Source organism: Ursus arctos, unplaced genomic scaffold (genome assembly GCF_023065955.2).
Source record: "Ursus arctos isolate Adak ecotype North America unplaced genomic scaffold, UrsArc2.0 scaffold_19, whole genome shotgun sequence".
NCBI classification, from domain to species: domain Eukaryota; kingdom Metazoa; phylum Chordata; class Mammalia; order Carnivora; family Ursidae; genus Ursus; species Ursus arctos.
This window is the reverse complement of record NW_026622863.1, coordinates 51,098,034-51,121,967: the sequence shown is the minus strand read 5'-3', so window position 1 is coordinate 51,121,967 and position 23,934 is coordinate 51,098,034. Positions and strand designations below refer to the sequence as shown.

The 23,934-nt window shown below is 51.0% G+C and overlaps 1 protein-coding gene across 5 annotated transcripts in view; it reads left to right on the top strand.

Annotated features, from left to right (window-relative positions):
- Positions 1 to 23,934, top strand: part of VRK3 (VRK serine/threonine kinase 3) — a 32,961-nt gene that overhangs the window by 2,920 nt on the left and 6,107 nt on the right. For all 5 annotated transcript variants that reach the window (XM_026481775.4, XM_048223771.2, XM_026481777.4 and 2 more), the window contains exons 3-12: positions 934 to 1,073; positions 4,835 to 4,972; positions 5,892 to 6,191; positions 11,333 to 11,394; positions 12,934 to 13,000; positions 13,976 to 14,060; positions 14,505 to 14,610; positions 16,080 to 16,172; positions 17,851 to 17,983; positions 19,365 to 19,485. In XM_026481775.4, coding sequence (XP_026337560.1) covers positions 935 to 1,073; positions 4,835 to 4,972; positions 5,892 to 6,191; positions 11,333 to 11,394; positions 12,934 to 13,000; positions 13,976 to 14,060; positions 14,505 to 14,610; positions 16,080 to 16,172; positions 17,851 to 17,983; positions 19,365 to 19,485 — 1,244 coding nt within the window. In that variant the 5' untranslated portion in view covers position 934. The remainder of the gene's footprint in view (positions 1 to 933; positions 1,074 to 4,834; positions 4,973 to 5,891; positions 6,192 to 11,332; positions 11,395 to 12,933; positions 13,001 to 13,975; positions 14,061 to 14,504; positions 14,611 to 16,079; positions 16,173 to 17,850; positions 17,984 to 19,364; positions 19,486 to 23,934) is intronic.

Here is a 23,934-nt window from a genome sequence, read left to right as displayed (position 1 = left end):
TGAGAAAATTCATTCCTGTCATTGAAACCACCCCTTGGGTGGTGTTTAGGGACAGCAGTCCCAGCAAATAAATACTCCTGTCCTGTCCTCATTTGTAATGGGCTCTATATGTAACGTTCGTTTTGATTTTTACAAGTGTTAGGGAATATTCCAGAGACACACAAGACCTAGAGGATAATGTGGTGAATGTGTCTCACTAAGTACGTCAGGCTAAGACGGGCTGTAGAGCCATAACAAACTCTGAAGTCCCGGTGGCTTCATGCAGCGTAGGTTTATTTGCTGATCGTGAGATTCCAGTGTGCACCAGGCTGCCCTCCTCCATCTTGCAGCTCTGCCACCCGGACTACGTGGCCTCCAGCGGCCTCTGTGCTGCGGCTGGGCGAGGGAGGAGGCCCTCCCTCTCTTACCTGCCTCGGCTGGGAAGTGACTTCCGCTCTCATGCCATTGGCCAGAACTAGTCACGTGGCCCCAATCTAACTGCGGGGTGGGGCCTGGGACGTGTAGGCGAGCATGAGGCTAATTGGTGAGCATCCGCAGTCTCTCCCATCCCTGTCATGTGTCTCAAGAAATGAACATCACAGATCATGGCAGAAGACCCTCCATGCTCGCATGACTGGAGCAGATCTCCTGCATAACTTCCGTGGACTCCGAGGCATTCCTGTGTCTCCCGTGAAAGCTGCAGTTTCACATTGCATTTTTCTGCTTTTTACCCGCCCTGGGCCACAAGGGAGAGATGCGTGGGTAGAGGCTGGATGCAGTGGGCAGGAATTCATTTCAGAAGTGGCCACTTCCTGAGAGAGTCTGTTCCAGCGGGATAAGTTTTCTTCCTTTTGAATTCCCGTCACCATGGGGAGTTCAGATGATGACTCACTGGTGGTGCATTCAGTTTCAGTTTCAGCTTCCTGTTCCCTCCCTCCACCTCTTGTTTTCTAGCATGATCACCTTCTGTCCAGACTGTGGCAAAAGTATCAAAGCAGCGTTCAAATTCTGCCCCTACTGCGGAAAACCTTTGTCTGCAGAGGAGCATGAAGGGTTCCAGACCTTTGTCAGACCAATTAGGTCATCCTTCCGAGGTAAGAACCAGGCCTCTGGGGAATGATGCGTGCATGCGTGCATTTGGGGAGGGAGGACGGTCTGCTTGGCAGCCTGTCTGACCCTGAATTGATCCTGGAGTTGCCCAGGATTCAGGGTCTGTCTACACTCAGTTTCTTGGCATCTGATCGGCCTCATGGCTTTATAGCTGACAGCTCATACATTTCTGTCTCCAGCCTGGACTCCCCCCTGAAATTCAGATTCATGTGTGTATATCAGACTGCCTGCAACACCTGTTGTGTGTCCCATACGCATCTCCACACATGTCCAGAGCTGAGCTGACGTGACTGCCGCCTGCCCATCTGTCCCTTCCATAGACTTCCCATCATGGTATAAACAGCAACCATGTTAATCGAGTTTCTCAGACCAGACCCTGCAGTCATCTTCCTTCAGCCCTCTTCTCTCCCGCCCCACAACTTCAGCCCTCCGGCAAATCTTGTCTGCTCTCCATTCAAAATCAGTGCCTAATCAGCCCATTTTTGCCACGTCCTGGGCCACCTCCCTCCCCTTTCACTGCTGTCTTGCTTGGCACCCAAGACCTGGCAGAGTTGGGTGCTGAGAAACTCACCAGTTGACTGACTGAATGAATGGAATAGCAGCAGAGGTCCTGGCCAATAGGAAGCCCAACCACAGATGCTGCATTGATAAATCAAAGCAAGTTCACTTGTCTTGAAGGACACAGAAGGTAGGAGGCATACGTGACATTCATTTTATCATTTGAGATTGCACTTGGCTGCAAGCAGCAGAAAGATGCTTCCCCAAGAGTTTTGAAAAAAATTAGTGGGTTTATTTTTTCATACTAAAAAAGTCTGCAGGGGCCAGTCCAGTGGAGGAATGGTGTTCCCATAATGCCATAAGAGACCCAGGCTCCTGTTTTTCTGCTCGGCCATCCTGAGCAGATGGGTTCCCCCCATGTTTATTGACTTGAGTTTTCAAAATGGCTCTTCATCTCCAATATTGTGTCTGGGTTCTAGATTAGATCCCAACAGTATTTACCTTCACCTGAGTTCAGAGCCTGAGGATTTCCTTTTTTTATGATTTATTGACTTATTTCAGAGAGAGAGTGCACGCCAGCATGAGCAAGAGGGGCAGAGGGAGAGAGAGAATCTCAAGCAGACTCTGTGCTGTGCATGGAGCCTGGTATGGTGCTCGATCTCACGACTCTGAGATCATGACCTGAGCCGAAACCAAGAGTCGGATGCTTAACCAGCTGTGCCACCCAGGCGCCCCTAGAGCCTCAGTTTTAACCACAGTCTTCTCTAATGCCAACCTAGGACTCAGTTCATGATTCATTCACCCAGTCATCAAGCAACAAATATACGTGGACCGCTTCCTGTGTACTTAGGTGCTGTCTGTCCCAGGGAGGTGGTAACACAGATGACACGTACCTGGTTTCTGGTTTTGCAGAGCTTTTGGAAGCCAGTAGGGCGAACAGACATTGAAGAAGCAATTATCAGGAGAACGTATAACAAAAGGGAAATGGATGGAGCATGGAACCCACATAAGGGAGCTTTGTTTCTGGGGGAATCGAGGAAGGCCTCCCTCAACGGGTAACATTTGAGCCAAGACCGAGGGATGATAAAAGTTAGCTAAGTGAAGAGTGGGGTGAGGGAGGTGAGGGAGGCACAAGAGTTCCAGGCATTAAGGCATGGTTAAGGGAAAGGCTGTGCGGTGAGAGGAGGAGCCATGCATGTGGGAAAAATAAAGATGGACATCTTGACTGGGGGCAGACGTGCAGGGCTGTGTAGACCATGAGTAAGGAGTTTAGTATTCACTGATGTAGTGGGGAGCTGTGGAGGGTTTCTACCAAGTGGGAGACGTAGTATGATTTGCATTTTGAAAAGACCTCTCTGGAAAGTGGAAAGTGGGGGCGCCTGGGTGGCTCAGTCAGTTAAGCATCCGACTCTTGATTTTGGCTAATGTCATGATCTTAGGGTCGTGAGATGGAGCCCCGTGTCGGGCTCCATACTGTGTGTGGAGCCTGCTTGAGATTCTCTGTCTCCCTCTCGTTCCCCCTACTCGAACTCGCATGCTCTCTTTCTCTCTAAAAAAAAAAAAAGAGAGAGAGAAAGTGGAAATTGGATTGGAGGTATGAAAAACAGGAGGCCATTCATTCCAGCAGTCCAGGAACCAGCCATGCTAGTTAAGTTAGTGGCAACTGAAAGACTTCTGTTTTTAGTAATATGGCAGACTAAATGATCAGCAAAAGCCCCTTATGGTTCAGCACACCACAAAATACTGGATAAGATATCAAAAATGTCTATTTTGAAAAGCAGGGCTGAATGGGCCCTATCACTCAGTGAGTGAATTCCAAGGAACTGAGAAACAATAAGAAAACACAGACCCACGGGGCTGAGCATGTGCTGTGGATGGTCGTGGTTCTGGGCTGTTTGCTGGGCCCTGGTGGTTTTAAGCCTGGGTTTTAATGGAGTATAAGAGACAAAGCTTAGGGCCTGAGCAGTGCAAGAGGTGAGACTGGAAAACTTAAAGTCCGGGACTCCTCAGTGGGTAAACTAGAACAAAAAAAAAAAAAAAAATGTTCCATGGAGAAAGTTGGTGAAGACATTTGTCTGTTTCAGCCTTGGTTGTGGGTGAAAGATGAAACAGTGTCCTCTCTGAGAATTCCTAAACAAGAACTCACATCCTCACCAGTTTGGGGCCAGAATTTGTACTGGTCTGTGGAGCCCCCAGAAAAACCCAAGCGGGAAAGTTAGTGTAAGAGCAATGAGGTGTGGGTGCCCCTCCCCAACAGAGGCAGACCTTCTCTCGGGGAACACCCTTTAAAGACAGACCTTAGAGGGGTGCTTGGGTGGCTCAGTCAGTTAAACATCCGACTTTTGATTTCAGTTCAGGTCATGATCTCAGGGTCGTGAGACTGAGCCCCAGATCGCATTGGGCTCTGTGCTGGGTGTGGAGCCTGCTTAAGATTCTCTCCCTCTGCCTCTGCCTTAGAGAATTCCCACAGGACCAGGAGCTCCCAGTCAATCAAAAGACACCAGGAAGGACACCTGAGTGGCTCAGTTGGTTGGGCATGTGCCTTCAGCAGGTCATGATCCCAGAGTCCTGGGATCAAGCCCCACATGGGCTCTCTGCTCTCTGCTTAGTGGAAAACCTGCTTCTCCCTCGCCCGCTGCCACTTGTCCTCTCTTGCTTGCTCACTCTCTCTCAAATGAATAAATAAAATCTTAAAAAAAAAAAAACCAGGAAAAGGCCAGTGTCAGCACAAACAACAAATTACAGAATCACACCCACAATGATCAGAGACCTCAGAATTTATGGATGAGAATAATCTGAAACACACTTAACATATTTAAAGAAATAAAAGAAGAAATTCAAAATATAGTGAAAAAGCAGGAGTTAGTGAGAACTGAAAAGGAACCAAATCAAAGCTACAATGATCAAAACAAACATCATCGTGGCAACCAGAAACTTGCTGGATGGCTTAACTGCCGACCAGACACAGCTGAAGGGAGCATTAGTGAATTGGAAGATAGGTTTGAAGAAATTGCCTAGAAGAGAGCAGAACGACAAAGCAATAGACACACAAAAGACACCAAGACCCAAGGAGGAAAATAAATGAAGGGTCAGTTTGCTTAGATATTTAGGTGACAGGAGAAGCAAGGCTTGGCTCCGGGGATCGGAGGGAAGAGAGTGGTCGAATGTGCCCTCAGGGTTCCTGGTTTAAGGGTTCCTGGAAAACGCCTTTGTAATCCCAGTCTGCATCCGATCTCCCTTCCTCCAGGCTCAAGGAGACAGAGCAACACCAGTCCTGAGATCCCTTCCAAGAAAGTGAAGTGGTCTGGCTCTGTCACCTCCCCCTCATCCTCCCTTTGGTTGGATGGTGACAGTTCTGGGTCTGAAGATACCATGAGATCCAAAGGTAAGAGTTGGGGTCAATCTGGCCTGACTCAGTGGGGAAAAGGCAGGTCATCGGACAGAGTTTGGGGCTTTGTTCCCCTGCTCAGGTGTCCCCTACCCTGCCTGGACCCTCATCCTTTCTGCCTCAGTTGCTGGACTGAGAGTCCTGCGTGGGCGGGAACCAGGTAAGCTCATCTTCGTAGGCCTGGTGCCAGCCAGCGAGCATGGGAGTCTTGAGGACTGTGTACCCATCTCCTTCCCAGGGGGCCTTTAGATCTAAAGTCACAGCTCTCAGTGCCTCACCTCCATCCCTTGTTATCGTCCAGGCCCTTCTGCACTATTCTGTGCCTGGTGGATGGTGGATGGGAGGAATGGAGTAGGTAATATGCTTTCTTGAGTCCACGTCTCTCTCCTCACCGTGCCATCCCATACTCTTGCCAGCCTGGGAGCCCCTAAAGGGCAGGGTCTCTAACAAATTTCTGAACCTTCCTTATACTCAGCACAAGGCCAGGGCCTGTTTCAGGGTGTCTTTGGTTGAATGTCTAGAATGTCTTTTTTCCCCTTGGTAAACTTCTCCACATCCAACAAGACTCAACTCAAATGTCCCCTCCTCCAGGGAGCCTCTCTTGACTTCTCTAGGCCTAATCAGTCTCTTTCTCATATTCCTCTTTACTGCCCTGTTCCAGACTCAGTTCTGACCAGCTGTGTCCAGGTCAGACTTACCCACCAAATTAGGGGCTCCCAAGGGAAGGACCCAGGTCTGAGTCACGTCTGGATTTCCAGCTTTATCACACAAGGACCTGACTCATTAAGGGTCCCAGGAAGCATGTGTTGAATGAGCAAATGAATAAATGAACAGTATGACAAGCGTTGTCCTATTACCCATCCAACTTTTCTCTCCCAGCTGCTGCTTTTTCTTTATTCTGACCATTCTCCTGCAGGGTCCTGGAGCAGACCCCCAACCCCCAAAAGCAGCCCGCAGGCGACCAGGCGAAGCCCACAGGCAACCAAGAGAAGCCCTCAGGTGACCAAGAGAAGCCCACAGGTGACCAAAAGAAGCCCTCAGGCAACCAAGAGAAGCCCACAGGCGACAAAGAGAAGCCCACAGACACTGAAGCGGAGCCGGGTGACTACCTCGCTTGAGGCTCTGCCCATAGGGACGCTGATGAGAGACAAGAGTGGGCGGCACTGGAAGCTGGGACCCCTCCAGACCAGGGACGACCAGGGCATTCTCTATGAAGGTACGCTGTCTGCAGGTGGGCAGGTGCGGGGCTGGGCCGGGGTGTCTTCGAGCCAGGGCAAGGGGAGGGGAACCCCTTTCTGAAAATGGAAATAGAAGCCATCTCCCAGCTGTGGACCTGCGTCTGGGCAGCTTTCTCTTAGACTTGGGACAGCAGAGCTACTCACCTACGGGGCTGGGCAGGTAGAGCAAATGTGTGCAGGAATCCGAGAGTGAGCAGTTGGGAATGGTAGGGACTGTGGCCAACTGGAAAGCACATGCCCTGTGTAAAGAGGCACGCCCCACCTCCACGTTCATCATGGGGGAGTGCAGGCCCAGGGTGGCTGAATGATAAGGATGATGATGGGTGTTCTATCCTGCAGAGGTGGCGTGGAGCCCCCTACCCCCAAAATTTGGTTTGAATGTTGAGAGTGGTGGTGGAGGATATGAAGGACTAATTACTTGCATAATTAAGGTTTCTGGAGGAAAGCAGGTCTGAACCCCCCTGAGGAGAGGAAGGAAAGGCGCCCTGTCTGGGTTTTTATTTGATTAAGGGGTGGGGCTGGGTTGAGGGTTCCCACTCTGGGGCCAGGGCCTCCCATGATTTGCATTTCCCACCTGCAGCAAAGGAGGGAGCCCCCCCCACCCCCCCCCCAGACTTGCTTATCAGCCTGTCCACATGGGGGGCCGGAGAGGAAAAGGCAGGACCTGGCTTCGAGGCTGGAGTTGTCAAACATTAAAAAAATGGAGTCAGACACCTTGTTACAATGAAGAAAAAGAGAACTGTGCTGGAAGTATAAGTATTAACCAACCTAAGGTTTGTCGAGTGCTTAATCAAGGCCACACCATGTTCTAAGCGCTTTGTGAGAGGTTTTGTCATTTTTCAATTGAGATAAAATTCACATAACATGAAATGGACGATTTTAAAGTCTGCGGTTCAGTGGGTTATAGTCCGTTCATGGTGCTGTGCAGCCGTCACCTGTATCTCGTTCTAGAACATTCCCATCACCCCCAAAGGAAGCCCTGTACCAAAGCACTCGCTCCCCATCCCCCTCTTCCCAGCCTCAGGCAACCGCTAATCTGCTCTCTTCCACTCTGGGTTTCTCTGTTGTGGATGGTTCAGGTTTTGCGTCTGTCTTCTTTCCCCCAGCACGTTGTTTTCAAGGTCCGTCCCCAGCATAGCATGTGTCGAAACTTCATTCTGCATTGTGGCTGAGTAATACTCTTCAGTGTGTGTCTATCATGTTTGGTTTCTCCATTTACCAGTTGGTGGACGCGTGGATTATTTCCGCTTTGGGCCGTGATGACTGGTGCTGCCATGAACACGTTTTCATAGGGACACATTTTCACAGGGATGTGTGTTTGCTTTGTACTGCCTAACTCACGATGGACGCCCGCACTGTCACTGTCCCCATGTCCTAGAGGAGGGACATGAATCCCAGAGATGTTAATAATAGCCAGAGATCTGACTCCAGAGATCTTCCAAGTTCGCAGGAAAAGCCAGAAACCTGGATTTTGATCAGAAATCTTTAATTTGGAAGTGCCACCTGGGCATGGGCCACTGTCGGGGCGGGGAGCAGGACTGGTAAGGGCTGTGGAGTGCCTTTTCATGTGTCCCGGGGCCACGTCACTCCCCGGGCACCTCGCCTTTCTCCTCCGCCAGTTTGCACCAGTCAAGAAGTGGTGCAGTTTTATGTCCTGTAGTTAAAAACAGTAAAATAACAACAGCAGCCAGAATTGGGATGTTTTAAAAAAAAAGATTTTATTTATTTATTTGAGAGAGAGAGAGAGCACAAGCAAGGGGAGTGGCAGACAGAGGGAGAAGCAGACTCCCCGCTGAGCAGGGAGCCCGATGCGGGACTCGAACCCAGGACCCTGGGATCATGACCTGAGCTGAAGGCAGATGCTTAACAGACTGAGCCACCCAGGTGCCCCCAGAATTGCTTTTTTTTTTTTTTTTTTTTTTTTTTTACAGCCACTGACACTCCTGGCCCACTGTGTGCCCCGTCCTCAGTTCATCCCACCAATCAGCTCATCTTATTCCCTTATTCATACAGCCCTGTGAGTGGGCACTCTTTTTCTTGTCAGCTCCTGAGTTATGACGTCATCCTCCCTGTCTCCCTGGAACAATTTGGGAGAACCACTAGACGCCACTAGAGAGACCACTGGATGCCAGTAGCACCCCTCCCCTCCCCCCATCATGACCACCAAAACTGTCTCCAGACACTGCTGGATGCCCACTGGGAGCAACTGAGACCCACAGAGTCAGGCCATCCCAAACATGCCTCCAGCTGTGGGGAGACTCCAGCTTAACCGTCAGGTGGAAGCACTATGATTTTTTTTTAAGATTTATTTATTTATTTTAGAGAGAGAGCACGTGCATGAGTGGGGGAGGAGCAGACGGAGTGGGAGAGAGGGAATTTCAAGCAGACTCCCCACTGAACGTGGAGCCCAAAGTGGGGCTCGACTCCACGACCCCAAGATCCCGACCTGAGCTGAAACCAAGAGTCAGACGCTCTGCCAACCGAGCCACCCAGGCGCCCCAGTGCTATGATTTTATTGATTTTATTAAGCACCTTTCAAACTGGGCCCACGACAAAGAGGTTGGGGCAGAGATGGGCGTGCCAGACGAAGGCAGGGCACAGGCAAAGATCTCCTGCCTCTGCTGGCAGCTAATTGTCTGACCTCATTCAGGTTCAAGCGATATCATGACCTTGTGCCTCAGTTTCCTCATCTGCAGAATGGGATGGTAATAGTACTGACCTCGAAGGGTCGTCGTTGGGAAAGTTACATGGGCGGAGCAATGCACAGGAAAGCAGCAAGCACCGTACAAGTGCTTCCTATCGCTGTTCTGGTCATGATGGATCCCAGAGGCTCCAGGTTCAACATCGCCCGTCTTCTGACAGTTGGAGGTTTCCACCTGCTCACCTGCTACGCCCTTGTCCCTTGTCGGCATTGGGAGCACATAGGGATTTTCCATGTATCAGGTCTGTATCAGACAGGGGTCTCCCTAAGTCCTAGAGTCTGGAGCCCTGGGTTGATAGCCAGGCTCTGCAGGAGCCATTGGCCAAGTCCGTTGCCCCTCCTGGGCCTCTGTTGGCTCCCCTCTATAATGGGAATTGCCCAGCTGGCTCCCCGGGCTATTGGCAGAGAAGCCCTTCGTAATCTGCAGAGTCGTGCAGGAGATCGTATTTATTTATTTATTTATTTTAAAGATTTTATTTATTTATTCAACAGAGATAGAGACAGCCAGCAAGAGAGGGAACACAGGGGGAGTGGGAGAGGAAGAAGCAGCCTCATAGCAGAGGAGCCTGATGTGGGGCTCGATCCCACAATGCCGGGATCACGCCCTGAGCCGAAGGCAGACACCCAACCGCTGTGCCACCCAGGCGCCCCAGGAGATCGTATTTAAATTGCTAGCACTTCCTGCCTGTTTCAGCACGTCAGGCATGTACCTGTCATCTGCCCGTGTGGGAGCTCTGTGAGCTGGGTTAGTATGCATGAGAGGTGCTACCGTCAGCTCCAGACACCTGTTGACGATCTCCCCAAGCCCCCTCTCGTAGCTGGAAAGGACCCCTCTATACCCTTAGATCTGAGCCCTTCACACATTTTCCTCTTATTGGCTCGGCTCGGGTCACCCTTGGCCCTGAATCTGTAAACCCTGGGCTCCCACCCTGCTCCAGCTGGAGCTTCTTGAGAGCAAGGATGGCTTCTGGGTAACTGTCACCTCCCTGTCCCTCAGCTCAGCATCTTAGACAACACCAACCTGGATGATTAAGGGGTAGGAAAGACGAGAGAAAGGAGGGATGACTTGGAAAGCCGCGGGTATGGACTGCAGTGTTTCAGTTCATGGGCTCTGGAGGAGTGAGGCGGAGCCAGCTCTGCCCTTACTGCCTGTGGCCCTTGTGCTAATAATGATATTTTAAGAGCTGCCACACATTGAGCATTCCCTCCACAATCATCTCTTCCAGCAGGTGGCGCTAACGACGACCGCAACAGCAGTAATAATAACATCATAGTAGACTTTAAAGGGAAACATGCGTGTAAAGCCCACACTTGGCACGGGGTTTGTAACTGAACAGAATGGGACAAACATGCAAGGTGTTTACGAGGAAGAGGGGAAGAAGGAGGTGGGTGGTGGGTGTGGCCCAGCCATAGCCTCAGCTGGCCCTGTGGGGACTCTGGAGCAAAAGTGGTCTTTCAGCATGGTTCTGTGTCTGGCCAACACAGCTGGGCCTTTACATCCCCCTTAAAAACCTGTTGGATATGGGCCGCCCCGGGATTGCAGCTGAGGGGACCCCTGAGGGGCTGAAGGCTACCTGTGACAGCACTCCCCGGGTTGGGTAGGACTGGGGTGGGCCTGGGGCAACAAGTTCTTCCTCACAGGGGATCCGTATCCGTAATATGGTACTTGCCCATATGTGTAGACAATTGCAAATGGCTGGTGTGTTGGGGGTCCCCAGGACCACCGCCCAGGCTCAGTTATTCACTAAGAGGACCCACCCACAAGCCTCAGCACGTAGCTGTTCTCATGCCATGATTCATTACAGCAAAAGGACACAGAGCACAGGCAATGGGGGTGGGGGGAGACACATGAAGTCTGGGGGAGACCAGCACCGGCTTCCGAGAGTCCTCTCCCCGTGGGGTCACACAGGATGCACAAAGAGGTGTGACAGTATGTGTGAAATGTCATCTACCAGGGACAGTCCCGAGAGACTCAGAACCCAGGGTTTTTACTGGGAGCTGGTCACAGAGACGCACTCTGCCTGGAACGTACCAAAATTCTAGACTCCCAGAAGGAAAGCAGCTGTTCAGCATGATAGTTTGGGCACTGGGGGCCCCTCTTGTTATTCAAGAATGCTGGAACCCTCCTCAAACCCAGGTTACCAGACACTAGCCAAGGGCCAGCCTTGCAAGCAAGCCTTTCCAAGGTGAGCAGTTGGGCTTCTCATCGATAACCCTTTGTGTGTAGCTGAGTATTAACAAAGAAAAAAAAAAAGAACCTCTTTGAAAATAGGAAGGAAGGGGTCTTGAAAGCCAAGAATGCACTTGAACCTGAGGGAACCAGAGAAGCAGAAGTGCTGCTCATTCCTGGGAAGTTTGGGGACCATGACTCTCGCCTTCCCTGTAGATGATAACTTGGCTCGTTTTGTTCACCCGCAGCTGAGGCTCTCTCCTCCTTCGCCTGCAAGTCAAGTCAGAAACAAACGTTCTCGCTTAAACTTGTGAGTATCCGCAGGGGCGGTGCCAAGAGGGGAGGGCCTGGGCTAGGACACCACCAACCTCCAGGCCCCTCTGAGGGCTGGTGCAGGCAGGAGGGCTCGGCCTTGGCCTGCAGGGGGCATTGGGACCTTGGGCCAGGCACATCTCCCTCCAGCCTCAGGTTCTTTATCACAGGGGGCTCCGGAAGCTGCAGCAAGGTCCACCCCGCACCCTGGTTTGGTCTGTGCAGTCTGGGAAGGTGCCCTCCTGGGTCCAAGTTTCCTCATCTGTGCGAGGGAGCCACTAACACCCACACTGTTGTGACCCACTTGTCTGTCTCATAGCATGTATTTCTTGAGCACCCACTCTATATCACTGTGCTGGATGTTGGGGTCCATCAGACAGGCAATCAGGTAGGGTCCCTGCACAGAGGAGTCATGAAATCACACACAACCTTAGGACACAGGAAACACGCACTCGAGGGCAGCCAAATGGGAAACCAACCAAGAAAGTGAGAGCAACCCGCCAGGCAAGTCGCATCCCTCAGCATAGAGGAAGAGCCTAATAAAAGCGTGTGGTCCTGGTTAGTAGCCTCATCCTTATCCCTGAGAGCCAGACTTACGGGTGACTTTTATTTTCTTCCCTTCATTTATTCAGATTTTCTCACCCCTGGAACACTGGGGCAGCCAGTCCCGGTGCCCTCCCATGGCCCTAGATGGAGGCTGTGTGAGTGGGCTCCGGAGCCAGGCTCACAGATGAGTGATAGCACCTGCTTGTTGAGAGCCTGTTCTGAAAAAATATAAATTAATAATTAAGAGAGAGAGAGAGAGAGCCGTTTCTATGCCCAGCCCTGGGCTAAGAGTGTCACAGGCAAGCCTGGGAGGTAGTTACTTTGTTCCCCCCATTTAACAGATGAGGCAATGCGGACTTGATCACTTGCCCAGGGGCACCAAGTGTGCAATTTGCTTTGTTCACTGCTGTATCTCCAATGCCAATGGAATACTCAGAATGTACTAGGTGCTTTGTAAAAAGAAGGAATGAATGGCAGAGCTGAGATTTGAACCTAGCTCTCTTTAATCCTATGCTCTTAAGAAGCCAGCTGTACCTGTCCTGTATAACCTCCATTTCATGGGCTGAGATGGCTGCCCCAGCTCCTGCCATCTCCTCTGCATTCCAGCCAGCTGGAACAGAAGAGGAAAGGGAGAGGCTGCCCAGCCCTTTGAGGGCACAACCTTTTAAAGTCTCCCACATCTCATCTGCTTACATCTCTGTAGGCCAGAAGTTGGTCACAGAGTCATTCCTCGCTGCAAGGGAGGCTGGGAAATGTAATTTTTAGCCAAAGGCCACATGTCTAGGAAAACTCATGGATCCTATCATAAAAGAAGAAGAATCTGGGCAGCGGGAGATCACATGTTCACATGCAGCACCCTAGGGAATTTGGTTCTGATGTGGGGGTCATGGCGATGGTTGCTGGCATTAACCGGGGGTGATGCACCGCCAGTAATGACCTTGTCTAAGAGCTTCCGCTGTGACAGCCTTCTCCCCCTGCCGTTCCCGACTAGGATGCCAAGGATGGGCGCTTGTTCAACGAGCAGAACTTCTTCCAGCGGGCTGCCAAGCCTTTGCAAGGTATTCTGCAGGGAGATGGGCAAAGGGGGAGAGAGTTGGGGCTACTAGCTTGGTCAGAACAGCTAGCTTCCCCCTGAAGGGGTGGGAAAGGTGGGGATGACATTATAGGTCCAGATGTGCCCCATCACCCGTCAGCCCTCAGGCCTCAGAGGACAGACAGCATGTGCCGAGACTGGCCCTGCCAGCTCTGGAGAGCCAGGTGTTCAGTTTTCAGGACCGCAAGGCAGTTGCTAAACGGTCACTATTTAAAATCAATTATATCAACTTACAATCAAATATATTATGTTAAGAACAATAACAAATATTCAAATACTCCAAACTCATCACTTCCTGATTGTTCGTCTAGGTACATAGCAGCCGACAGGCCAGGAGCGCAGACCTCATCATCCTTTGCTCGCATCCATTGTATCTGCTTGGTGAAAATACCATATGATGGCATGCCGCGTCTCTTCCAGCTCCACATTCCGTGATCTCAGATCCGTGGCCTGAAATGGGCCGTGGTGGGAAGTGTTTACGCCACAAAAATTGGCAAATACAACCAGTCAGGGCTATTTTTCCCTGGACAGCCAGTCGTTAAACTTTCATCAGCACGCCACTGGCTCTGTACCATCCAACAGAGATCCCGGAAGATGGGCAGACCTCTAGTTGATGCCACGACAGTTGAGACATTCCCTGATCTTACTAATGATACATGTGAATTCAGAGGTCACTCTTTTTTCCTTGTCCCTTCCACGCTAGATCTGTGTATGCTTTCAGCCGGGCTCACCCCTGTCCCCTGCAGATGCAGGTTATAGTCAGAGGCCAGCAACGCGCCCCCTGCCCCCACCCCACTGTCACCCGCCCACAGAGGTCTGACAGTCTGGCCTGGGCTCAGGCACTCTCTGCTTCTGCCCTGAGAACGGGCCGTGGGCCCCGGAACGGGGCGGGGAGGGGGGGAGATGTGGCTCTGACGTCTCGCTCCCCTGTCTCCCACAGTGAACAAGTGGAAGAAGCTGAACGCGATCCCCCTACTGGCCATCCCCACCTGCGTCGGTTTTGGCATTCACCAGGACAAGTACAGGTGAGTGACTTCGCTTGCTGGCCACCTTGCTGGTCCCCCCCCCCCTTTTTTTTTAAGGATTTTATTTATTTGACAGAGAGAGCACAAGTAGGGGGAACAGCAGGGAGAGGGAGAAGCAGGCTCCCCCCTGAGCAGGGAGCCCGACATGGGGCTCCATCCCAGGACCTGGGATCATGACCCGAGCGGAAGGCAGACGCTTAACTACTGAACCACCCAGGCGCCCCCCGGTGGTCCCTTTCTTTCTCTCTGTGTCATGTGCCCGGGACCCTGGAGCCAGTATGTGGCTTCCTTCTCCCCAGCTTTGAGCCTAACAATCAGGATCCCTTGATCTTGCCCAGGACTGGGACCTTATAGCCACCCAGCCAGAGTCCAGCCTCGGTCGTCTATATTCTGCCCCCTCCCCTGGTCATCTCTCCCCCGTCCTGGGATACTTCTGTCTTCCAGGTTCTTGGTGTTTCCCAGGCTGGGGAGGAGCCTTCAGTCGGCCCTGGATGACAGCCCAAGGCATGTAATGTCGGTGAAGTGCGTGTTCCAGATGGCCTGCCGGCTGGTATGTACCCAGAAGCTGCTGGCTCCCATCCGGCGGATGGTGCACTGGATCCTAGATTATCAGTTGGCTTGTTCATTGACACATTCAGCCCATGCCTCCCTCTGCTGGACACTGCGGGCTAGCGCTTGACCAGAACAGGCCATTAGAACCAGAGTGATAAGCATTCCCATGTGGGAGTTGTAGGAAGGGGCCCCAGCGTCAAAATGATGGGCTCCATTGGGCTTCCTGGTGGAGGTTGTTTCTAAGCCACGAGTGGCCGAGTAGTGGGAGTGGAGGAGATACATGGGGAGAATGTTCTAGGCCAAGGGTACAGCTTAGGCAAAGGTGTATATGGGAGAGGGAGCATAAGGCATTTGTTCATTGATATATTCCCTCGTCCGTCCATCCTTTCATAAAATATTTATCAGGTCGCTTCTGGGTGTCAGACACTGTCCCAGGGGCTGGGAGTAACAGAGACATGGTTTTTATGTCTAGTGGAAGAGGATGATATTAAAGCAGTAGTTTCACAAGCTGTGAAAGTACTCTAAATAGAAATGTCCCTCTACTATGATGGAGGATCTGAGGACCCAATTTAAATTGCTGGAGAGCTGGGAGTGGCCAGGGAATGACCTACTAGGTGTGCCCTGAAGGTCTCTGTGCTGACATGGGGGGGGGAGGTAAGGTAGGGTTGGCACAGAGAGGTCAATAGTGACCAGTCACATAGAACACCAAGCTGAGGACTCTGTCCTGAGGGCACTGGGGAGCCACGGGAGGGTTGGGAACAGAGGGAAGGCAGGGTCAGCTCTGGGTACAGAAGGACCCCATGGGGCACATGGCGATGGACTGGAGGGTGTGATAAGGAGGCCAGGTGAGGTCAGCATGAGAGGATAGGCCTGAGGAGATGGGCTGTGGGGACAGAGAGTTTGTAGAACAAGCAGAACCTCCTGGACAGGTTAGCCTTGGGGTCAAGGTGGGCTTGGGGATATAGTCAGGCTGTAACTAACACCCAGGCAGTTCAGTGTATGAGTCTAGAGCTCAGTGGAGAAGTCAGCGAGGGATAAGAAATACAAATTGCTTAACTAAACATACTTCTGAGAAATGGGAAGTCTTTGATGTATGTGGGTGTTGGGTTTTGCCTTTTTGGTTTGGGGGGCGGGGGAGGCATGGCAATAAGGAGCCAACATCTTCCCCTCCTGAGTTTGCAGTCAACTGAGAAATAGGTAAAAGAGATAGATGGAAAACCAATATTACCTTTAATGCTGATTTTTTCAAAAACCTAATGAGAAGATGTGCATAGGTATGTCATCAGAGCGGGCTTCCTGATGCCTCACTCAGAATTACTCAGTCTTAAACACCCTTCCCCCCTCCAATCACAAGTAGTACCTCCTGGCCCCAGGCTTTACTGTGGAGTTTCCTTCACCGGGCTTCGCCTCAGAGCCTCTTTGTGTTCGTCACGCTGCTCATGGTGATGGCTTGCTTTCTTCCCCCAGCTGGATGCCCTGGAGTTCCTCCATGAGAATGAGTATGTCCATGGAAATGTGACAGCTGAGAACATCTTTGTGAATCCAGAGGACCTGAGCCAGGTAATAGCCAGGTCCCCTCCACCCTAGGGGCTCTCTGGGCTCAGGATCTCATCTGCCTCAAAACCTCCATGTATCTCACAGTGCTTGCTGCAGACAAAGAATTGCCATTCGTCATATGTAAAGGGCTCCTTTGAATAAATAAGAAGAGATAAGCAACTTAGTAAAAAAAATGGACAAAGGTTAGGAAAAGCAGTTCATAGAAAAAGAAATCCACAGGTTAGTTAAATACGTGAAAAGATGTTCAGCCTCCCTAAACAATGTCAGTTATCATAGAAATGAAAAATTAACACTTCCTGTTTTAGGGGTGGACAAAAGCTAAAAGAATGGTATCTCTTGCTGATAAGAATGGAAGGAAACATGCTGTTGCAAGTGTGAATTGGCCAACCGTTCTGGAAGGTCGTTTGGATACAGGAGTCAAAACTGTAAATGCATACGTGTTTTTGATCCACCAGTTCCTCTTTTAGGAATGTGTCCTATCTGTATATTCACAGGACTGTGCAAAGATAAATGTACAAAATGTTTCTGACAGCATTGATTGTAATAGTCAGGTGGGGAAACCTTAAGGATACACTCCGGGTAGAGTACTGATTAAGTAACATTTTAAAGTAAATTCTAATTACTTTTTCAGTTGCAAATGACAGAAACTCAACTTAACATGGCTTTAAAAAAAAAGTGTTTAAGGGGATATTGCAAATTATTGGCCCATTGAGTGGAAAATTCAGAGCTTCATTGGTTTCAGGCATGGCTGAACTTGGTCTGTCTGGTTCCAAATTTTAATGCCTAGAACCACTATTAAAGTGCAGGGGTCTCACTCATTTATGGAACATAAGAGGTAGGAAGATCGGTAGGAGAAGAAAGGGAAGAAGAAAGGGGGTAAACAGAAAGGGGAATGAACCATGAGAGACTGTGGACTCTGGGAAACAAACTGAGGGCTTTGGCGGGGGGGAATGGGATAGGCTGGTGATGGGTATTAAGGAGGGCATGTATTGCATGGTGCACTAGGTGTTATACGCAAGTAATGAATCATGGAACTTTACATCAAAAACTAGGGATATACTGTATGGTGACTAACATAATAATAAATAAATGAACGAACAAATGAAAGAAAGAAAGTAAGTAAGTAAGTGCAGGGGTGGGGCACCTGGGTGGCACAGTCGGTTAAGCATCCGACTCTTGGTTTTGGCTCAGGTCATGATCTCAGGGTCGTGAGCTCAGCGAGGAGTCTGCTAAAGTTTCTCTCTCCCTCTGCCCCTCCCCACTCTCTCCCTCTCTAAATCAATCGATCAACCAATCTTCAAAAAAATAAAATAGGGACACCTGGGTGGCTCAGTCAATTAAGCGTCTGCCTTTGGATCAGATCATGATCCTAGGGTCCTGGGATCAAGCCCCTCATTGGGCTCCCTGCTCATTGAGGAGCCTGCTTCTCCCTCTCCCTCTGCTGTTCCCCCTGCTTGTGCTCTCCCACTCTCTCTGTCAAATAAATAAAATCTTAAAAAAAGAAAAGAAATGATTATTAGCAGTTACTTCTGAGTGGTGGGTTTGGGTTCTTTTCACTTCACACCCTTCTGTACTGCTTGGCATTCAGTTGTTTCAAATTGCAGCCATGATTGAAATCTCCGACTCTAGACTCCAAGCTCCTAACCTCCAAACGATATGGCTTCTCCCCATGTCCACACAGGTGATGCTGGCAGGCTACGGTTTTGCCTTCCGCTATGCCCCCGACGGCAGACACGTGGCCTACGTGGAAGACAGCAGGAGCCCACATGAGGGGGATCTCGAGTTCATTAGCCTTGACCTGCACAGGGGATGTGGTAAGAGTCCAGAGAAGGTATTCAGGACCATGGAGGCATGCTTCTCATACAAGGGCAGCTCTAGGTTTTCTTTCTCTTTCTTTTTTTTTTTTTTTTTTAAGATTTTATCTATTTATTTGAGATTGAGAGAGAGCACAAGAGCGGGGTGAGGGGCAGAAGGAGAAGCAGACTCCCCACTGAGCAGGGAGCCCGGTGCAGGGCTTGATCCTGAGACTCCGGGATCATGACCTGAGCCAAAGGTGGACACTTAACTGACTGAGCCACCCAGGTACCCCAGCTCTAGGTTTTCATAGCCGCAGACAGCAGGTGGCCAGACATAGGAATCACGCTAAGGGAGCTAGAACAGGGATTCAGAACCATGGATAGCCTGCATTAGGGAGTTGTAGGGTGGCCATTCAGCACCAAGGACAGCAAGCAGCTGAACATAAGGAGGTTCCACAGGTCCAGGGGTCAGATTCAAGAACTGGTTTAGACTTGGAACTCTTTGGGTTGCCCAAGAGTCATTCAGGAGAGGCTGTCAAGGAGAAAACTAGCTATCCATGTCTGGAGCAAAGGAGTAAGTCTGGACAGAGACCCACATACCAGCAGTATCTCAGGAGCTGTCAGCTGAAGCCCTGGGGGAGGAATGAGATTACCCAAGAAAAGTGTACAGAGTAAGAAGAGAGTACTTTGAGGAGAAGATTCCTTGAGGAAGTCTGAGGCTCTTTTTCCCAAATCCCTTTATGTCATGGCCATCCACTTGCCTACCTGTGTCTTCCCACCGGACTGAGCTCCCCCAAGAGAGGGGTGGTGCCTGTGCCTGAAGCATCAAGGGGCAGAAGGTCTGGCATAGTCAACTCTCAGTGCTTGTTATATGCTTACATGAGTTGTTGAAATCATGCTGTTTAAGAAGCATAAAAAAATAAAATTCCACAGTCTCCATTATCCTCTATTGAGTCTGGGTTGGGTGCCCATCCTTCTGGGCTCCCTCATTCCCTGTTCTGCCACCCCTGTAGCTCAGGTAATCCCACACCTTACTGTGTCTCCATTAGACTGTCAAGGTCAGGGAGCCAACCAAACTTTTGCCTGGGATTTAAGAATGTGGGATGGGTCCTGGTACACAGCTCTGAGGTCCCACTGAATGAATGAGTGCATGAATGACAGACAAGTATATGCAAGAGTAAGCTAGTGAAAGCAGGATGTAGAGACAGCTGAGAGAGTGAATGAGAGTAATTGAGAGACTCACAAGAGCACAAGAGCAGGCAAATGAAAAGTAAAGGAACAGACAAGATCCTATGTGCTTGGGTGGTTGAGTGCATTGAGTCAGAGAGAGAAAGGAAGAGGATGTGTCAGTGGGTGGAGCATTCGGACTGAGCTGTCACCTCTTGCCTTCCCTCCCCAGGGCCCTCCCGCCGCAGTGACCTTGAGACCCTGGGCTACTGTTTGTTGAAGTGGCTGTACGGGTTCCTGCCGTGGACAAAGTGCCTTCCCAACATCGAGGCTATCATGAAGCTGAAACAGAAGTGAGTCTGGGGGTCAGCAGAACTCAGCACTGGCCCGGAACCCCCAAAGGTGGGGCAGAAGCTCAGAACCCAGCAGGGAACAGAAAGGAGGGGGAGGCGGCGTCCAACAGAGCCAAGGCCTCTGCAGTTCGCAGGCATGTCCTGTAGCATCCATTCCAGCAGACAGGTGTGGGCTCTGGAGTCATGCTGCCTGGGGTTAGACTGCGACCCCATGACTGCAGTGTGTTGGGTGGGCAGCCTAATAACCTCCACAAGCCTCGTGTTGTCCCTGGGATGAGATCTTATTAGCACCTACCTCAGGGCCTGTGGAAGGATTCAGGGGAGTCAGGTACACAGCACTCAGCACAGAGCCTGACCTGCAGAAAATACAGTGCACAGGACACCATGACTCATTTATTCCTTCACAGACAAGTGGGCAGCCCAAGCAGTTAGGCCTGGGCCCTGCTTTAGCATGTGGCAACACCGGCCACCCATGTCCACACTTCCTTTCTCTGCCGTCTGGTTGTAAAACCACTAGATCCTGCTGGTTCTCTTTTAGACATTCAGCACCAAGGACAGCAGGGGGGGGCGAGGAATGCGGAGAGACATTCAGTACCAAGGACAGCGGGCAGCAGGGCTGGGAGGGATGTGCGCACAGGCACTTTGGACTTCAGCACCAAGGACAGTGCAAAGTTGGACACAGGTTGGGGTTCAAAATCTGTTGTAGCCTGGGTGGCGGGGTGAGAGTTGCCTAGGAGTCATCCAGGAAGGCCCATCTAGGAGATGATTGACCATCCATGTCTGAAGTGCAGGAATGAAGTCTAAACAGAGACTCAGACCTCATTGCTATCTCAGGAGTTGTCAGCCGAGGCCCTGGGAGAAAATGGGATTATCCAGGGAAGGTGTGCCGGGTGGGAAGAGGGGAAACTCCAGGGAACAGCATGGAGTCCCATGTGCTTCTCAGTTCTCTGTGTGCCGTGTTGCTGGTTCATGCTGAGCCTCTCTCTTGTTCTATTTTTTCCCTTTTATAACCCCCCACCATCTTCTCTCAACCACGGACACCCACTCAAACGTACTAAATATATGTTCTACTGATGCGTTTGCTTAAGTGTATCTGTATCCTTAACCTGTGTGGTGGTGGCGGCACTGTGTGTGTTTGACCTGCATAAATACTATTCTGCTCTAAATCTCATCTGTTTCTGGCGTTTTTCACTCAGCACCGTGTTCTTAGACTTTAACCGCATCATTACACATGCATCAAGTTTACTGCTTCTGACTCCTGCTTTTCAATGAGTTGTACAGACATGTCTGTGACCTTGAACAATCTATGATGAGTGTATTTAATTTGCATAAATGGTACTGAGCTATAAATTTCATTCTGTTTCTTGCTTCTTTTCACTTAGTGCTATATTTTCTAACTTTAGCTACGTTGCTAGTTCACTGCCTCCAAATAGTGCTCCTGAATTTGTTTGGATGTATCTGGATCCTTGAAAAATCAGTGATGTTGCTGTTCGGTGTGTATTTGATTGGCACAAATGGTACTATGCCCTGAATCTCATCCCCCTTCAGATTTCTGCTCAATCACTCCCCAGGTGAGGGCTTCAGGTTTCCTGCTTGTGGGGCTCAGAGGAGGGGATCTGCCCCCATCACACTGGCCTACTCATAATGACCTAGTTGAGGCCAGCGTTTATCATATGCTTGTCTGTGCCAGGCACTGCGCCCAGTGCTTCCTATGTCATTCTCAGAACAACTCTGAGGTAAATGCTCCTATGACTGAGGCACAGAGAGCGTAGGAAATCAGCCCAGGTCACACAGCTACTAAGGAGAGGTGCTTAGGCTCACAGCCAGGCCATTCAACTCCAGAGAAGTCTCTCTCACCTGGAAGCCGTGTGGGAGGCTTATCACAGATGGATTGGTGGCACTCGGATGCAGCCTTCCTTCACTCATCAGTTACTTATTGAGCACCTTCTGTGTACCACACTCTGCTCTAGTCCCTGGGGATACAGGAATAACTGAGATAAACATCCCTGCCGTCTGGGATCTCCTATCCTAGTGGTGGTGACAGACAGTAAAGAGACGAAGAGTGGAACACAGAGCATTTCGCAGGCCAGACTGGTTGGGACCATATGGGTCAGAGCCCTGGGTACCCACCAGGGGGACTGTCAGGGTAGGAGCACGCACCGCTCCTTTAGATTTAATGGCCCGGGCAGGTCTCATGGCAATGGTGACAGGTGAGTCGCCTCCAGAAGGGCAGTGAGGCAAGGAGGATGTCTCACTTTGGCGCTGATTGACCTCTCTGCAAAAGGAGGGAGAGACAGAGAGCTCCTGGGCTCCAAGCCTTCCACACAGGCAGCCTCTGCCTCAGAACCTGCCAGAACATGAGCCCATTGCCCTATTTTCTTGGAATTTATCCTTGTACTTCCTTTCTAGTTTTCTAGTAGCTCTCCATTTTCGAAACGAAGCCAGGTGAAAACGAGTCACAGAATTGGTAACAGCGGCAGTAGGAGTGTTCGGCCCAACTGCTAAAGCATTAAATGTTCCCAAAGCCTGTGAACAGCTCCTTCATGCGCTTCTCTTGTGTTAAGGACAAAGCTGAGCTGCTCTTCTGAGGAGATCCCAAATCACGGTGGCTCAAACGAGGTAGATGTTTACTGCCCTCTTGGGAACAGAGCCGCGACCCCTTCAACGTGCATATATCTTCCTGTGGGGCAGCTCTGCTGCCACCGGCTCTCGTTTCTTTTGAAGGGCAGGACTGGGTATGACACGCTTCTCTTGGTCACTTGGCCACCCCAAGCTACAGTGGGGGCTAGGAAACGTCTCCAGCCTGGGGCTGCTGACCCTTGAGATTCTGCCCTTAAAGGGGAGAAGTGACAGTGGACAGCAGGTAGAGACCCCTCCACGGTGCCACCTTCAGGCAGATTTCTGTGCGGGCAGGGACCGCATCGTCTCTCCCCATCGCTCTTGCTCACAGCACAGCATTTGGCACATGGTGGGTGCTCACGAAATAGCTGCGGAATGAATGAACAAGGAAAGCACGCGCGAGCCTTCTTTCACAGGCCCGGGCTTCAGTGTGGACCCACGGGTCAGGCAGGTGCGGCCCCAGCCTTGGGGAGTTCCCAGGCTGCAAGGAGACGCCTGGGCAGGAAGCAGGCGCTGCCCATGAGGGTGGAGGCAGCCCTAGGAGCATCATGGGAGCAGCGGGAAGGCAGGTTGCCTGGCCTCAGGCCACTGGGTGCCTTTACCCAAGCATTCATCCAGAACCTGTTTCCCGAGGGCATCTATGTGCCAGTCCCTGTGCCAGGAGATGCCGGAGACCCAGATGGGAATCAGCTGAGGGCACCACTGGTCATCAGTGAAATCACCCATGGAGGCTCCACTGGGTTGAATCCTCCTTCCACTACTTCCTCTAACTCCTCAGAGCAGCCCCATCCCCCTCTTCACAACTCTGCCGCCTTCCGATTCATGGGAGATCATCAGTGAGTGGGATGTGCTTTCCTAAGAGGCTCTGCACTCACCGAATTAGTGCAGGGTAAGATAGGTCCTAGTAATAATTTTAAAATAGATGACTTAAGTGTGACTAACAATTCATTCCCTGAGCCCCAGATCCCAACCACAGCCAAAGAGGGAAGGTCAGAAACATCAAGATGCTGCACAGGGGGATAGTGCTGGTGGTCATGGGCTCATTATAGAACCCCCACCCGGCCTCAGTCCCAAGACCTGAAGCAGTAACACAAAGCACCACGAGGGGGCGACGTTGCCACATGCACATTTTCTGGAACCCTAACTTGTCCTCTAGGGTGTCTTCCTGGTGTGCATGGCCTTTTTCCATTCATTCAACATTTATTCGTTTTTTGCACTTTCTAGTTCATGATGGAATAAATGAATAAAAGAAACAGGAGAGACATTTTGATTCTCCAAGGCTTTCTGGTGTGCAAATCCCCTCTGGGAAAGCCCAGGTGCTGGTAGGATTTGGTCCCTGGTCTTAAGGCTGCAGGCTGGGCAGGGAGGTCCCCCAGACACGACAGCCAGTGGTAGAGTTGCTTGTATGATTTATGGCATGTGAGGGGCACAGCTCTTTGGTGCCATCGCTCAGCCATTCGCCACACATACCCTGAGGCTGCGGGAAGGATGAGGGTCAGACCTGCCTGGCCCTTCCCATGTCTTTGGCAGTTGCCTTAGGACATCCATGGGCTACGCCCACAGTGCCCAGGCATTCGGGAAGGATCTTCATTCTCTGTCTGGAGGGGTTGGGGGAGGCTTGCAGGAGACCAGCCCTTGAGCAGTGTGCAGAAGGGAGAGCAGCCACCTGCTGGGGGCCAAGATGGGGGAAGACTGTCCAGGGCAGAGGGAACAGTATTGCCAAGGCCGAGAGACGTGGGTAATGCTTGACCTAGTTAGGGGACCAGAAGGGGCTTGATGTGGCCAGAGCATGAGATCAGAGGAGGAAGTCAGAGAGACAAAACCAGAGGG